Source organism: Gigantopelta aegis, chromosome 7 (genome assembly GCF_016097555.1).
Source record: "Gigantopelta aegis isolate Gae_Host chromosome 7, Gae_host_genome, whole genome shotgun sequence".
NCBI classification, from domain to species: Eukaryota; Metazoa; Mollusca; class Gastropoda; order Neomphalida; family Peltospiridae; genus Gigantopelta; species Gigantopelta aegis.
The window spans coordinates 42,407,435-42,425,629 of record NC_054705.1 but is presented as its reverse complement, the minus strand read 5'-3'; the positions used below and the strand labels follow the sequence as shown (position 1 = coordinate 42,425,629).

The window sequence follows — 18,195 nt, the reverse complement described above, 5'->3', positions numbered from 1 at the left end:
AAATATTAAATAAAGAGACTGACCAATCAATAACTCATCCTAAAAAAAAAATTGCTACACAAAGGCCAGTTTGACAAACCACAAAAAGCGTTTATAAAGCTTCTTTTGTTCAACAACACCACTAGAGCACTTTAATTTATTAATCATCAGCTACTGATATCAAACAGTTGATATTTCTGACACATAAACTTCTGACAGGAAAGCAGCTAAATGTTTTCATCAGCAGCAAGGGATCTTTCATATGCACTTTCAAACTGACAGAACAGCACATACCACGGCCTTTGACATACCAGTCATGGGGTACTGGTTTGAACATTAAAAAAAAAAAGCAATCAGAGAATGGGTCCACTGAGGTGGTTCGATCCTATGAACCAAGCAATGTAGGCGAGCGCTCTACCAACTTATCAACCTTTTACTCCAAGTTATAAATCAGACCTCGAAGGGGCGAGACGTAGCCCAGTGGTAGAGTGCTCGCTTGATGCACGGTCGGTTTGGGATCGATCTCCCTCAGTGGGCCTATGGGGCAATTTCTCACTCCAGCCAGCGCACCACGACTGGTATATCAAAGGCTGCGGTATGTGCTATCCTGTATGTGAAATGGTGCATATAAAAAATCCCTTGCTACTAATGGAAAAATGTAGCGGGTTTCCTCTGATGACTACGAGTCAGAATTACCAAATGTTTGACATCCAATAGCCGATGATTAATTATTCAATGTGCTCCAGTGGTGTCGCTAAACAAAAATAAAATAGACCTCGAAATTTTACAACAGCAATCAGTTGTGCCACATTTCAATCATCAGTCTGTAGTTACTTCGTTATCTGTACTACACTGCCATCACAAAATGATCTCAATTCAGAGGGCTGATAAATAAATGAAAAAATAAAGATCTCTCATATTACAACGTTAGTTGAAGAGGGTTGGTGGGTGTTAGTTGGGAGGAGGGTTGTTCTCCATATATTTTACTTTAATTAAAAAAATTAAGTATTAAGATTATGGATATACAAGTATATGTACCTAGTTTTTCAGGGTCACTCGGTTTGTACATTTACCCTGAATATCCTTTGGCACATACTTTTTGTATGCTACTAGACTATGTGTTACTCACCAAGAAAGCGTTCTTCTATAACTCCCTCCTTGCTGCTGAGAAGCACCGACCTCAACATGGCCTTGACCTGCTGCAGTTCATCTTCCATTTTTCTTCTTTATCTCTAGACCTGTACCATGAAAAAAGTTTGTTCCTTTTAACTAACGACATAACTAGAACACATAGATTTATTAAACATCAGCTGATGAATGTCAAAATTTGGTAATTGTTTTACATGTAATCTTTCAGAGAAAACCAGCTACATTTTTTTCATTAGAAGCAATTGATCTTTTATATGCACCAACACAGACAGGATAGCTAAGCACATACTACAGCCGCTGATATACTGGCTGGAACGAAAAATGGTCCAATGGGCCAACAACAGGGATCGATCCTAGCGCGACCACGCATCAGGCGAGCACTTTATCACTGGGCTTTGTCCTGTTCTATTTCTCGCTCCAACCAGTGCTCCACAAATGGTTTAACAAAGGCCGTGGTATGTGCTATCCTGTCTGTGGGATGGTGCATATAAAAGATCACTTGCTGCTAATTGAAAAGAGAGGTCCATGAAGTGGCGACAGCGGATTTCCTCTCTTAATATATGTGTGGTCCTTAACCATCTGTCTAATGCCATATAACCGTAAATAAAATGTGTTGAGTGCCAGGGCTTCTAGATTATGGTAGCCCCACTCCCATGGCTAGTGATATTCAATGTTGGGCTAGTAAATAACTACTATTGCCATGCCCAACGGCTAGTGAATTATTTTGTTGTAAAATGTTGCAGTTAAGTCTATTTTGTAAATATGAATATCCTGCCCCCACCCAATGTTAGTGGGTTTTTTAGCTCTATGTCCCTCTTTAGGTATTATATCCGATTATTACTATTATTTAGTCAAATTGTATAAAGTAAAGTAGGGCTAGTGAGTTGTTAATCGTTACTAGTACATTTTTAAAATCACTGATCCCATGGCTAGTGTATTTTATAAAAATTCTAGAAGCCCTGAGTACGTCGTTAAATAAAACATTTTCTTCCTTCTTAAGGTCTTGTCAGTGGCAGAGCAATCTCCTGATGCACAATCAATCCAGGACCAATCCCTGTTGGTGTGCCCACTGGTCTACTTCTAGTTTCAGCCAATATGTTTTTTCATTTTTTTCATATTTTTTTTCATTATTGACATGTACACTAGTTTATACAATTTCTGACTTATTATTCATCAATCATTTCACAAAAAATTAAAATTAACAGCAGGTGACCGTATTTAATATTTTTTTCCAATTCAACATTATTGGATTTAAATAACTACAAATTAAGTATGCACACGCTGTTGTATAATAACTAAATATTACGGGCCGAATTTACAGTCTGTTTATGTCTTACACGGGTGTAACTACATACATTGTAATGCTTAAACACCTGTTTATATGTTACACACATGTAACTACGTACATTTATAATGCTTAAACACCTGTTTATTTGTTACACACATGTAACTACGTACATTCACAATGCTTAAACACCTGTTTATCTGTTACACACATGTAACTACGTACATTTACAATGCTTAAACACCTGTTTATCTGTTACACACATGTAACTAAGTACATTTACAATGCTTAAACACCTGTTTATTTGTTACACACATGTAACTACACACATTTACAATGCTTAAACACCTATTTATTTGTTACACACATGTAACTACACACATTTACAATGCTTAAACACCTGCATTTAAGAAAAACAGGCTTCATAAATTTTTTAAGTTTAAGTCTATAAGTTTAAGTGGTGATTTGAAATAATCACAATAATTTAGTTTTTATCTGATCAATGTATTATTCCTTGACACCCATTTGCCATTAGTAACAATTCTGTAATCAAATGTAAATTTTATTATATAGTGATGCTCAGACTATTGGTGGTGGAAAGAAAGAAAGAAAGAAAGGAAGAAAGAAAGAAATGTTTTATTTAACGACGCACTCAACACATTTTATTTAAGGTTATAAGGAGTCAGACATATGGTTAAGGACCACACAGATGAGAGAAGAAACCCGCTGTCGCTGCTTCATGGTCTACTGGAAGTAAGTCTGGTCTATTTAGGTATTAAAAACTGACAACAAGAATATATACTATAAGACTCCATCATATGTGGGATAGAAAAAAGTACACCGAGGTGGTGGAAATTTCAATTTGGGACGAGGCTTGTCCCATGGTCGAAATTTTCACCACCGAGGGTGTACTTTTTCTATCCCACATGACCACATATGATGGAGTCTTTTTCTCTCATTCATTCGGTAAATAAACCATTATTTTACACAAATAGACAAAGATGGCTGAACAAGTAACTTTTTTATTTGACCATTTTATTATAAATAAACTACACTATCGTATTTATCATGTTTGTTTCATGTGTTAAATAAAATTTAACAGTAAAAATTAACAAGATAGCTTTTATAATGAAGGTTTTAGTAACAGAATATTGATTTAAAATTGAGTCTAATGATCTCACATTAATATGACGTCATATATTACCAACAGCGTCATGTTAAAGGAGTGTGTGTGATATGCCATGTAGGATAGAAAGTTCTTACATAGCTTTCTTTTATGGGATATCTCTGTCCTATATAGCTGAGGGTGAGAGAAATTAGTATGTACACTGCATCAAAGCAAAATGTATCTGTATTTTTGTCAGAGTTTTCCCATGTCTTTCTTTGTCAACAATTAAATCACGTTTTTACTCCTCCAACTTCCCAACACCTATAATGCTAAGACCACCCCAACTCCTCCAAAATTACATGTTTACTAACATCCCCTCCATTCTCTGTCACTTGTGTTTAATTCAAGTAATGAGTCATTGATTCTTTTGAAAATGTTATATAACCCCCTCCAAGGTGGGTACAATGTAAAAAATAGTGGTATGGCTCGAGGTTGCCAGACTCTCCTTTCAAACTCACCTGTTAAGGCAATTTTCACATATACAACAAATATAACCAACAAACAAACAAAAAATGATATGGCCATGCCGTACCTCTTTGAAAAGTGGTATGGTCATGGCCATACCAGCTGCACCACCCCTGCCCTCTATCCCCTATAATGTTTTTGTAATATATCCAGTGATACTTCCTCCTCACCAGAGCATTACACAATTATTAAACAGCTCCAAATGTAGGGTATAACTTAATACTACTAGAACCAGATTGTGTGGTTACTGATGCAGGAAGTAACAAAACTTCAGCTTTAAATTTGATTAATTATGCTCTTTAACACACAAACAAAACTGACAAAAACAAATAAGGGAACATTTGGTATTGAAGACTGAATTTCCGTCCCTATTAGCATGTCTTTATAAAATACAAAAATGTAATATTATGGGATTGAATGTCAGTAATGTGTGATTGAATGTCAGTAATGTGAAATTAATGTCATCACGGTTACTGATCTCCTCACCAGAGAATTACACAATTGTTAAACTTGATACTACTAGAACCAGATTGTATGTTTACTGAAGCAGGAAGTAACAAAACGACAGCTTTAAATTGCTTTAATTTTACCATTTACCACAAACAAAAACAAATAAGGGAACATTTGGTACCTTGTAGACCAAATTTCTGTCACTATTAGCATCATACTTTCTTTATAAAATACAAAAATGTAATATCGGATTGAATGTCAATAATGTGAGATTAATGTCAGCATGGTTATCGATTAGTTTTTTCTCCTTTTTTTTTAAATCAGTGTATCTCAGACGCAGTTGTAATGACTATTAAATTTAAAATAATTATAATTTTTGCAATATCTATTATCACATCATTAACATAAAATTCATGCAATAACATTGATTAATAAAATGGATTAGGACTGTTTACAGGACTCATTACTGTTTACAAATTTATACTGGGGAGGGACAAAATACCCATCACGGTCACCCCAAAATTAATAAATTACTCAAACCAAGTATGCATAGAGAAAAGTTTATAACAGAATCAACAGGCATAAAATAATAGTAATGGTGCCACCTAGCCTACTCCCCTATGTGAGATTTAGAACCCTGTTAGTTAGTGACGTCGTCGAGGCTTATGACATATCATCATATGACGGGTTGCATTTTATAAAATATATTAATATTATTACATAAATATAATTGCTGAAATGACATCAAGGTTGCCCGTGTGAATTCAACAGGATCCAAAACCTTCTCAGCGCATCACAGCACGGAATCATAAGACATGATGCTGATCCAAAATTGAAAATAGAAAAAAAATTCATTTTTTTCCGCACGTAATTTTACCTTTTAACAATAAGTTATTTATGCCATCACTTTTCGTTACCTTCAGTAATAATTGGAAATAGTAGTATGCCACTTGTGGCTCAACTTCCAGTTGATAAACATTGATGATAAACACCAACGATCGTCTAAATCAGTAACTAGTTTTGTTTTCACGGGTTCTTTCGGTTTCGAAATTCTCGAAAACTTATGAAAGAACGAAAATAAAAATAAGAGTTCTTATTTGTCAAGGGAGATAACCAGAAGCCCATGTGCCTTGTTTTCTATAAATAGTTTTTGAAACGTTGCTTTTATAAAAAAAATTCATTAAAAAGGAAAAAAAGAAAGAAAAAACCTCTAAATAATGATGCAAATATACATAGCAAATTATGCTAATGATAAGAGACTTTGTTATAAAATAAATAAAATCAATCAATCTATACTCTTCAAAAAAAGAAACGCAAAAGGGTACAAATGGGTTATAACTCCGATTTTATGTTTCCTACCGGTTCATGCTTTGTGAATATAAGGTCATTGCATGTCCCAAACACATTCCCACGGTTACATTCGATAAAACGCAGCTACTGTACAATAAAGTTCCAAAATGTGAATATTCGCAAAAACGCAGCCACGTGCAAACCATGTCACCACTGCACGTGCGTTGTCTGCACGTGCAACATGAACACCGACAGTATAAAAGTGCAGGGTGTTCGCTTGCCTGGCCTCTGTATCTGGCCGACAGTTGACAATCCAGGACATGCCACGTCTCAGTGAACCGCAGAGAAACAATGCCATCGGCCGACTAGACGCAGGCGAATCCAGAACGGCCGTTGCCAGGGCATTCCATGTGTCCCCAAGCACCATCTCCAGACTGTGGGACCGTTACCAGCAACATGGATCAACACGTGACCTCCCTAGATCCGGTCGACCACGGGTCACTACCCCCGGGCATGACCGCTACATCCGGGTACGCCACCTTCGGGAACGATTGACTACTGCCACCTCCACAGCCGCAGCAATACCAGGTTTGCGCAGGATATCCGACCAGACCGTACGGAACCGCCTACGTGAGGTAGGAATTCGTGCCAGACGTCCAGTTCGAGGTGTCATCTTAACACCACAACACCGTCGACTCCGACTGCAGTGGTACCAGATTCATCGACAATGGCCTCAACTGCGATGGAGACAGGTGTGGTTCAGTGACGAGTCCCGATTTCTGCTCCGACGTCATGATGGAAGATGTCGCGTGTATAGGCGTCGTGGTGAACGTTATGCGGCAAACTGCGTGCAGGAAGTGGACAGATTCGGCGGGGGTAGTGTCATGGTGTGGGCAGCCATCTCACACACTGGCAGAACTGACCTGGTCCACGTGCAGGGCAACCTGAATGCACAGGGCTACATTGACCAGATCCTCCGGCCACACATCGTTCCAGTTATGGCCAACGCCAACGCAGTGTTCCAACATGACAACGCCAGGCCTCACACAGCACGTCTCACAACGGCTTTCCTACAGAACAACAACATTAATGTCCTTCCTTGGCCATCGACATCACCGGATTTGAACCCAATTGAGCATCTATGGGACGAGTTGGACCGACGCCTCCGACAGCGACAACCACAGCCCCAGACCCTGCCCGAGCTGGCAGCAGCCTTGCAGGCCGAGTGGGCCACCATCCCCCGGGACGTCATCCGTACTCTGGTTGCTTCAATGGGCAGGCGGTGCCAGGCAGTTGTCAACACACGCGGAGGCCACACCCGGTATTGACTCCAGATGACCTTGACCTTGGTGGTGTGTCCTATCACTTACTCACAATGGACTAGAGTGAATTGTGAACAATCCTGCAACATTTGGTAATTATCGGACTCACCATTCAATAATTAAATCAATTCTCCAAATGTTACGACAATGTGGTTTTGCGTTTCTTCTTTTGAAGAGTATATATCTATCTATCTATCTATATCTATCTTTATTTCTTCTTGTATGAATAATACAAACAACATGGCACATTTTAAAACATAAGTAAGAATAGTTAAATAAAAACATATAGGCCTATATACAATACAATACAATAACTTTATTTCCATGTTCATATATGTATAATAAAAATATAGTCTGGTTGACCAGCAAAAATAAAGTACATAAAATATTAAACGCTAACATCAAAAAACTAAACTACAACTCTTGTTTAATAAAGTACATGTAGTGTAACAGGTTCTATTGTCTTTTGTCTGTTCTTCGATATTTGGTTAATTAAAATAAATAAATATTATTAAGTGGCAGGGGGTCTAGTTAGAATGCTAGTTCGTGCTGTGTCCAAATCTGAGCAGAGTTGTGCGACTGTAATGAGTTGTGTTTTAGGGCAGTTGATGATGTAATAACATTTTTCGTATTTATTTAGTGTTTGGAATATTGGGAATTCTTGTGCGAGTGTAATACAATATTTTCTTCTGTTCGTTTCTAGCTGTTTGCAGTCCACGAGAAAATGTGCCTCATCTTCCACTGCCTCTTTGCAAAGCTTGCAGAGTCGGTCTTTTCTGAGAATATTGTGATACCTGCCTCTTTCGATTTCGAGGCGGTGTGCACATAGTCTTAAGTTTAGTTACATGTCTTCTTAGGTTACACCCCTGCGCGTGCTGTAACCTCACCGTGGTGCAGGGGTGTAACATTCTCTTTGAGAATGGCCAATACAGCACAAATTGAAGTTTAGAGTAAAATTCGGTGTCCGTAAAATTCTGTGATATTTGTATTTGTATTTTTGCACAGTTCTTTACACTGTTTTTGTTTAAACCTTGAATTTTTATATTGATGTTGATCATCACTTTATTTATTTGCATTACCATAGTTTGACACCCAATAGCCGATGTATTTTTCGTGCTGGGGTGTCGTTAAACATTCATTCATTCATTCTTAGGTTACAATTATTTAATGTTTCGAGGTATAGGGCAAGTTGATATGGTCGTATTATGTGTTTATAATATAACAGTTTTTCGGAGTCTTTTAATTTTTGTTTAAAGTATTGCCTGTAGTTGTGTTGTAGTTTTTCAGTTACTAGTTTGTTGAGAGTTTTCTTGTTTTTTGGTGTAGTGTCAATAGCTGTTATGTCGATGCAGTTTTTCTTAAGTATGTTTGCTGTGTAGTTGTGAAAGCTGTTTTTGTTATTGTTATCGAGTAGCTTTCTGTATTGAGCTGCATCAAGTTAAAGTGCGTGTTCTTGAGGTAGATTTTGTAGATGTGCCCAGTAGCTTATAATTTTCTGATTTATTTCATTTATTAGTGGGTATCTGCCTAGTTCACTTTTACATGTAATATTGGTTGTGTTTCTTCCTACCTGTAAGTTGAATTTGCAAAATTTTATATGTACTTTTTCGAATGGTTCCGATTCTAAAATGTCTAGTAGTTTATTAGGGTCATGTATTTTCATCTTATTATTTAGTTCAATGCCCCAGATTTCACAGTTATAGAGAAGGATCGGCTTGTTATATATCTGGGGAGGTGGAGGTGATCCAGAAAAGGATTTTTGGAGTCTGAATAGGGTTTTAAGTCCTTTAGTTGCAAGATCTGTTTTGATTGTACTTAAGTTTCCATTGGTGTTAATGGTGCAGCCCAAATAGATATATGTGTGTGTCTGTACATGTTTTGGTTTTCTTTTCTGTATAACCATGGAGTTTGTCTTTTTTAAGTTGACTGATAAGTGCCATTGTTGGCTATATGTGTGGAGTGCGTCTAACGCTTTTTGTAGACCTTGTTGAGTTTCTGATAAAGTACTAGGTCATCTGCCCATAATAAATGCGACACTCTTTCATTTAGTAGGTGTGGCGAGTGGCAGTCGCTGGAGAATGTCATATCGGCTAAATATATACTCTTCAAAAGAAGAAACGCAAAACCACATTGTCGTAACATTTGGAGAATTGATTTAATTATTGAATGGTGAGTCCGATAATTACCAAATGTTGCAGGATTGTTCACAATTCACTCTAGTCCATTGTGAGTAAGTGATAGGACACACCACCAAGGTCAAGGTCATCTGGAGTCAATACCGGGTGTGGCCTCCGCGTGTGTTGACAACTGCCTGGCACCGCCTGCCCATTGAAGCAACCAGAGTACGGATGACGTCCCGGGGGATGGTGGCCCACTCGGCCTGCAAGGCTGCTGCCAGCTCGGGCAGGGTCTGGGGCTGTGGTTGTCGCTGTCGGAGGCGTCGGTCCAACTCGTCCCATAGATGCTCAATTGGGTTCAAATCCGGTGATATCGATGGCCAAGGAAGGACATTAATGTTGTTGTTCTGTAGGAAAGCCGTTGTGAGACGTGCTGTGTGAGGCCTGGCGTTGTCATGTTGGAACACTGCGTTGGCGTTGGCCATAACTGGAACGATGTTTGGCCGGAGGATCTGGTCAATGTAGCCCTGTGCATTCAGGTTGCCCTGCACGTGGACCAGGTCAGTTCTGCCAGTGTGTGAGATGGCTGCCCACACCATGACACTACCCCCGCCGAATCTGTCCACTTCCTGCACGCAGTTTGCCGCATAACGTTCACCACGACGCCTATACACGCGACATCTTCCATCATGACGTCGGAGTAGAAATCGGGACTCGTCACTGAACCACACCTGTCTCCATCGCAGTTGAGGCCATTGTCGATGAATCTGGCACCACTGCAGTCGGAGTCGACGGTGTTGTGGTGTTAAGATGACACCTCGAACTGGACGTCTGGCACGAATTCCTATCTCACGTAGGCGGTTCCGTACGGTCTGGTCGGATATCCTGCGCAAACCTGGTATTGCTGCGGCTGTGGAGGTGGCAGTAGTCAATCGTTCCCGAAGGTTGCGTACCCGGATGTAGCGGTCCTGCCCGGGGGTAGTGACCCGTGGTCGACCGGATCTAGGGAGGTCACGTGTTGATCCATGTTGCTGGTAACGGTCCCACAGTCTGGAGATGGTGCTTGGGGACACATGGAATGCCCTGGCAACGGCCGTTCTGGATTCGCCTGCGTCTAGTCGGCCGATGGCATTGTTTCTCTGCGGTTCACTGAGACGTGGCATGTCCTGGATTGTCAACTGTCGGCCAGATACAGAGGCCAGGCAAGCGAACACCCTGCACTTTTATACTGTCGGTGTTCATGTTGCACGTGCAGACAACGCACGTGCAGTGGTGACATGGTTTGCACGTGGCTGCGTTTTTGCGAATATTCACATTTTGGAACTTTATTGTACAGTAGCTGCGTTTTATCGAATGTAACCGTGGGAATGTGTTTGGGACAAGCAATGACCTTATATTCACAAAGCATGAACCGGTAGGAAACATAAAATCGGAGTTATAACCCATTTGTACCCTTTTGCGTTTCTTTTTTTGAAGAGTATATGTTAAACATAGTGGGACTTAAATTATCTCCCTGTTTCACTCCTACTGTAGATGGGAACATGTCAGTTATTTGATTGTTAATTTTGACGGCTAGTTTGGTTTTGCTGTACATAGCTTTTAAGATCTGAAAGAATTTCCCGCCAATACCCAGTCTAAGTAATTTAAGGAGTAAGCCGGTTCTCCAAACAGTGTCGAATGCTTTGTGGAAATCAATGAAACCGAGATAAAGCTTGCTTTTTTTCTGTTCAATGTATTTGTTAATCAGCGTTTTTATGATAAAAAATGTTATTTGTAGTTCTTCTATTCTCTCTAAAGCCAGCTTGGTTGTCTACTATTAGGTTTTCTGATTCAATGTGACGTGTTAATCGTTTATTTAATATGGAGAATATTTTCCCTAGACAGCTTGTAATGGTAATTCCCCTATAGTTGTTTGGGTCTTGTTTAGATCCCTTTTTGTGTATTGGTGTGATATAACCAACTGTCCAAGAGGACGGTAGTATCCCATACTGGAATACTGTGTTGAATAATTTTGCTATGGGTGACATGATGATTTCATTTCCATATTTTAACATTTCGTTTGTAACTTGGTCTAAGCCACATGCCTTGTTGTTTTTCAGTGATTGTAGGGCTGTTTTAATCTCTTTGATCGTGATACTTTGGTCTAGTACATTGTTATTAGTTTGGGTGGATTCCGTTATCAAAAGTTCATCGAGCAATCTAGCATCAGATTCTATATTCACGGTTGTGTGTTGGGTAGGTTCAGCATTTATATCTCTAAAATGTTCGTGTATTTTCTTTGCCATATTTTCTGGCAGGTTGATACTTTTGCTGGTTCTTTCTGTTAGGTTATTTATTATTTTCCAATAGGCCTGTGGGTTACTGTTGTGTAGGTTTTGGAGTTTGTCATACAACATGTGTGTTTTTTTTTTCCGATTGTTTGTGTGCTTTCTTTGCTTTCTTTAGTTGTTTTTTTATATTGGATGTATTTTCCCCTAATTCTAGTGTTATTAGGTTCCTTAGATAGTGATTTAACAATTTCGGTAAATTTACTCTTGAGTTTTTGGATGTCTATTGGCATTTTTTTAATTTTTAGCTTTTTTGTTTTGTTATTGCAGATGCGAGTTTTGGGACATGATCTAGATGCTGCTCCAATGAGTATGTTGTTGAACTTGTTTACTGCTGTTTCTATATTTGTGTAGGAGTTATTGATGGGGTCATTCATAAAAGTTTGTATTTTGTATTGTGCTTCATCATCTAGGAGACTGTTTATATATGCCATCTTGTTTTTTTCAGACAGTTGATATTTTGTATGTATTGGATGAAGTGGAATAGTGTCACTACTGGTATGGGTTATGTTACATTTCAGTATGACAGATAAGGAGCAGTGGATAGATTCTTCTGTTAAGTAAGATATGTAAAGACCGACTACATGTTTCATAGTTCTGTCATCGGTTAGAACATACTCAACTGCGCTGTTTCCCTGGTAGTTGAAGCATGTGAGTTTTCCTAGATAATCCCCAGGTGTTCGTCCGTTGAGTATTCTGACAACACTTGTTTTACATAGTTCAATTAACTTTTTGCCGTGATTATTGTAAGTTATGTCCTGCGAGTGTCGTTGTCGGTATATGCTATCGGAAATGTAATCAGATGGAAAAGGTATGTGATTTGTGGGATCATGTTCTATGTAGTCTACTATAGGTAGGCGTGTATCCCCAGTTCTAGCGTTAAAATCACCCATTATCAAGACCGAGCCCTTTTGGCTGAATGTTGACAGTTCATTTTCGAGTGTTTGGAATTGGTCCTGAAAATATGGGGAGTTTGCTGGTGGTATATATAGCCAACATATATACAGATCACGTGACCACCCAAAGTATGTTTTTGAAAGTCTGAGCCAAAGGCTGTATGCGCTGCTTGTTTGGACTGTGTACCTGTTTATGGTATTTTGTTTTGTAGTAGATGTCTATGCCACCCGATCCCCTGCCACTTTGAGTTCTCGAGTCCTTTATGGCAAGCGTGATAAGGCGCGTGTCCAGACAATTGGGCAGCCCTGGGGGTCAAACTGGTGAGTGACATTTTTTCAGGGAGGTCGGGTCATATTTCCCGTGGAAATACATTTAAAAAAAAAAATTCTTGAGCAGGGAGGTTGACACAACACACCACCACCATTTGGTTGTTATAACTGACAAAACTAGCTGAATATCCCGTTTCTGAGATATAACCTCATTAAACCAACCACCTGTTTATGTCGTCACTGTCATGACTATATGGTTATTAGACCTACTTCCCTATGATGGAAATAAAACGGAACAAGCTTCGATGTTGTAACAGTTAAGCCGCCAGACTTAAAGCTTATAATGTTTGGGTTCGTATCTCGTAACCGGCTCCGATTTCAGACTAAAGCAAATTATTTTCCGGGACAAATGTCTCGACACTGGCGTAGGAAGCGGGAGGGGGTGGGGGTGAGGGGCATGTGCCCCCACCCCACGTTTCAGATATTTTGTTTTATATTTGCTTTATAATAGTGTAAAAGTGTGTAAATATAAGTGTGCCCCCCCCCCCCCCCCACACACACACTTTTTGGCACCTTCCTACCCCACTGCTCGACCTCACCAGTCTAAGACTATTCACCTGCGTTTTCAGTAGGTTATTTCCAGTGTGTCATTTGAATTCAAGGTTATTAGCATATTTTCCCCCTTTGCTGGTATTAATAAATACTTGCAATATATACACTGTATTATATTATATGTTTGTACTGTGGAGAAATATATTCTTATCTTACGCGAGCACCTTATATCATCACCGTTTAGACAGTTATTCTTTCAGGAACACCTGGTATCAATGTTTGGACTGTGTTTTATGAATACATCAAAACATGGTCTTCCTATAGGTTATAGGTACAGGGTGTGCTCTCCTAACACAAAACTCCTGTTAATATCAGTTTGGACTGTGGTTCACGAGTTCATCTTAACCATTCTGTAGGTTATAGGGACAGGACCACTCTCCTTCCACGAAACACCTGTTATCACCATTGTTTGAACAGTGAATCATGAATGCATGCAAACATAACTGTTTAATATTCAGCGCAGGTTTAGACTGGCCTAACGAGTCCTGTATGTGGCAGTCCTCTTACAAAGTAGCAAAGATTTAAATCCCGAGAAATTGCATTTCTATGAACAAAGTAGGATTTATGGTCCTGAGAAGTGGCAGCCCTATGAACAAAGTAGGATTTATAGTCCTGTGAAGTGGTAGTCCTAGGGACAACATAAGATTTATGGTCCTGAGAAGTGGCAGTCCTATGAACATAGGATTTATGGTCCTGAGAAGTGAGTCCTATGGACAAAGTAGGATTTGTGGGCCTGAGAAGTGGCAGTCCTATGGACAAAGTAGGATTTATAGTCCTGTGAAGTGGTATTCCTAGGGACAACATAGGATTTGTGTTCCTGAGAAGTGGCTGTCCTATGAACATAGGATTTATGGTCCTGAGAAGTGGCAGTCCTATGGACAAAGTAGGATTTATCATCCCGAGGGTTGGCAGTCCTATGGACAAAGTAGGATTTGTGATCCCAAGAAGTGGCAGTCCTATGGACAAAGTAGGATTTATGGTCCTGTCAAGTGGCAGTCCTGTGGACAAAGTAGATTTATGGTCCTGTCAAGTGGCAGTCCTGTGGACAAAGTAGGATTTATGGTCCTGTCAAGTGGCAGTCCTGTGGACAAAGTAGGATTTATGATCCTGTCAAGTGGCTGTCCTGTGGACAAAGTAGGATTTATGGTCCTGTCAAGTGGCAGTCCTGTGGACAAAGTAGGATTTATGGTCCTGTCAAGTGGCAGTCCTGTGGACAAAGTAGGATTTATGGTCCTGTCAAGTGGCAGTCCTATGGACAAAGTAGGATTTATGGTCCTGTCAAGTGGCAGTCCTATGGACAAAGTAGGATTTATGGTCCTGAGATGTGGCAGTCCTATGGACAAAGTAGGATTTATGGTCCTGAGATGTGGCAGTCCTATGAACAAAGTAGATTTATGGTCCTGTCAAGTGGCAGTCCTGTGGACAAAGTAGGATTTATGGTCCTGAGATGTGGCAGTCCTATGAACAAAGTAGATTTATGGTCCTGTCAAGTAGCAGTCCTGTGGACAAAGTAGATTTATGGTCCTGAGAAGTGGAAGTCCTCTGGACAAAGTAGATTTATGGATCTGTCAAGTGGCAGTCCTGTGGACAAAGTAGATTTATGGTCCTGTCAAGTGGTAGTCCTGTGGACAAAGTAGATTTATGGTCCTGAGAAGTGGCAGTCCTGTGGACAAAGTAGATTTATGGTCCTGAGAAGTGGCAGTCTTATGGGCAAAGTAGGATTTATGGTCCTGTTAAGTGGCAGTCCTGTATACAAAGTAGATTGTCCTGTGAAGTGGCAGTCCTGTAGACAAAGTAGATTTATAGTCCTGTGAAGTGGCAGTCCTGTGGACAAAGTAGATTTAGTCCTGTGAAGTGGCAATCCTGTGGACAAAGTAGATTGATAGTCCTGTGAAGTGGCAGTCCTGTGGACAAAGTAGATTTATAGTCCTGTGAAGTGGCAGTCCTGTATACAAAGTAGATTGTCCTATCAAGTGGCAGTCCTGTATACAAATTAGATTGTCCTGTCAAGTGGCAGTCCTGTGGACAAAGTAGGATTTATGGTCCTGTCAAGTGGTATTCCTAGGGACAACATAGGATTTGTGTTCCTGAGAAGTGGCTGTCCTATGAACATAGGATTTATCATCCCGAGGGTTGGCAGTCCTATGGACAAAGTAGGATTTGTGATCCTGAGAAGTTGCAGTCTATGGACAAAGTAGGATTTATGGTCCTGTCAAGTGGCAGTCCTGTGGACAAAGTAGGATTTATGGTCCTGTCAAGTGGCTGTCCTGTGGACAAAGTAGGATTTATGGTCCTGTCAAGTGGCTGTCCTGTGGACAAAGTAGGATTTATGGTCCTGTCAAGTGGCAGTCCTGTGGACAAAGTAGGATTTATGGTCCTGTCAAGTGGCAGTCCTGTGGACAAAGTAGATTTATGGTCCTGTCAAGTGGCAGTCCTGTGGACAAAGTAGGATTTATGGTCCTGTCAAGTGGCAGTCCTGTGGACAAAGTAGGATTTATGGTCCTGTCAAGTGGCAGTCCTATGGACATAGGATTTATGGTCCTGAGATGTGGCAGTCCTATGAACAAAGTAGATTTATGGTCCTGTCAAGTGTCAGTCCTGTGGACAAAGTAGATTTATTTATCTGTCAAGTGGCAGTCCTGTGGACAAAGTAGGATTTATGGTCCTGAGATGTGGCAGTCCTATGAACAAAGTAGATTTATGGTCCTGTCAAGTGGCAGTCCTGTGGACAAAGTAGGATTTATGGTCCTGAGATGTGGCAGTCCTATGAACAAAGTAGATTTATGGTCCTGTCAAGTGGCAGTCCTGTGGACAAAGTAGATTTATGGTCCTGAGAAGTGGAAGTCCTGTGGACAAAGTAGATTTATGGATGTCAAGTGGCAGTCCTGTGGACAAAGTAGATTTATGGTCCTGTCAAGTGGTAGTCCTGTGGACAAAGTAGATTCATGGTCCTGACAAGTGGCAGTCCTGTGGACAAAGTAGATTTATGGTCCTGAGAAGTGGCAGTCTTATGGGCAAAGTAGGATTTATGATCCTGTTAAGTGGCAGTCCTGTATACAAAGTAGATTGTCCTGTGAAGTGGCAGTCCTGTAGACAAAGTAGATTTATAGTCCTGTGAAGTGGCAGTCCTGTGGACAAAGTAGATTTAGTCCTGTGAAGTGGCAGTCCTGTGGACAAAGTAGATTTATAGTCCTGTTAAGTGGCAGTCCTGTATACAAAGTAGATTGTCCTATCAAGTGGCAGTCCTGTATACAAAGTAGACTGTCCTGTCAAGTGGCAGTCCTGTGGACAAAGTAGGATTTATGGTCCTGTCAAGTGGCAGTCCTGTGGACAAAGTAGGATTTATGGTCCTGTGAAGTGGCAGTCCTGTGGACAAAGTAGGATTTATGGTCCTGTGAAGTGGCAGTCCTGTGGATAAAGTAGGATTTGTGATCCTGAGAAGTGGCAGTCCTATGGACAAAGTAGGATTTATGGTCCTGTGAAGTGGCAGTCCTGTGGATAAAGTAGGATTTGTGATTCTGAGAAGTGGCAGTCCTATGGACAAAGTAGGATTTATGGTCCTGTCAAGTGGTAGTCCTGTGGACAAAGTAGGATTTATGGTCCTGTTAAGTGGCAGTCCTGTGGACAAAGTAGATTTATGGTCCGGTCAAGTGGCAGTCCTGTGGACAAAGTAGGATTTATGGTCCTGTCAAGTGGCAGTCCTGTAGACAAGTATGATTCATGGTCCTGAGAAGTGGCAGATTTATGGGGGGGGGGGGGGGAGAGATACTTTTGTTGTTGGTTTTGTTTTGTATATTTTATTTTACTTTCTTTTTTTTAAATCTTTGTTGTTGGTGGTGAGGTTTTGAGTTTTCTTAGTTTTTTTGGTTTTGCTCATCTAAAGAATAACTTAGGCAATAGCTACCGATCCCTGGGTGGGGGGGCAGAATCTCATTGTCGAGAGGAGAACCCATTAAAACCATCTTTCGTTGTCCTGTTCTTTATGTAGCTGCTTATAAACTTAACACATTTACCATTTGATTTGTGAGATAGGATGGATCATCCTGTGTTGTGGCAGTTCTCCTAATGGCTAAATACTTAGGATACCATCAGCAAATATTCTCAAAACAACCGTTTGACTCATCCTTGTGCAGAGATACAACTTTTACGAGAAGTTTCATTGTATGGTCAATTGTGCTACACTGTTGTTGGTTTTGGGGTTTTTTTTATCATGGGGGGGGGGGGGGGGGGCAGGTGGTTTATAAAGACACTTTGATATTGTTTAATGACTTTGTTTTCCTCCACAATATTGAGCAAGTCTGTTGTTTATCTTGTCCTCCCATCAACATTGTTTCTGCCTCTCTTTCCGTGTATAGTCACCCATTGTAAAGTCCAGTGTCCATCCATATTGAACAAATACGACAACGCCATGAAATATCACAATTTACATCAAAATGGAAGATGAACATTTAATACAAAAGTCAAACAATTTCGCATGAAGTAAAATATCAATTTGTTTTCCTATAACAACAATACAGAAATAAAAGTTGCAATTAAAATATACAGTGAAACCCCTCTAATCCAGACACCCTTGGAAAATATCACATATTTTGATTACAATGTATACGCTAGCTAATATATGATAAAGAACTTTGTCCTGCAATCACTATATATAATATATAAGATATGAAAAAAGTTGTAAAGTTTGTTTTATTTAACGACGCCGCTAGAGCACATTGATTTTTTATCTTATCATCGGCTATTGGACGTCAAACATATGGTCATTCTGACACTGTTTTTAGAGGAAACCCGCTGTCGCCACATAGGCTACTCTTTTTACGACAGGCAGCAAGGGATCTTTTATTTGCGCTTCCCACAGGCAGGAT

At 40.0% G+C, this 18,195-nt stretch overlaps 1 protein-coding gene across 2 annotated transcripts in view; it reads right to left on the bottom strand.

Moving 5' to 3' along the window:
* The window catches only part of LOC121377318 (tudor domain-containing protein 7-like), a 74,406-nt gene that overhangs the window by 40,728 nt on the left and 15,483 nt on the right, over positions 1-18,195 (bottom strand). The window contains exons 1-2 of one of the 2 annotated variants that reach the window (XM_041505259.1): positions 5,414-5,543; positions 1,109-1,217 (exon numbers count right to left, since the gene is read on the bottom strand). The exons of the other annotated variant lie outside the window; for it this stretch is intronic. Coding sequence (XP_041361193.1) covers positions 1,109-1,196 — 88 coding nt within the window. The 5' untranslated portion in view covers positions 1,197-1,217; positions 5,414-5,543. Of the gene's footprint in view, positions 1-1,108; positions 1,218-5,413; positions 5,544-18,195 lie in introns of those variants that run through there. 2 annotated transcript variants of the gene reach the window in all.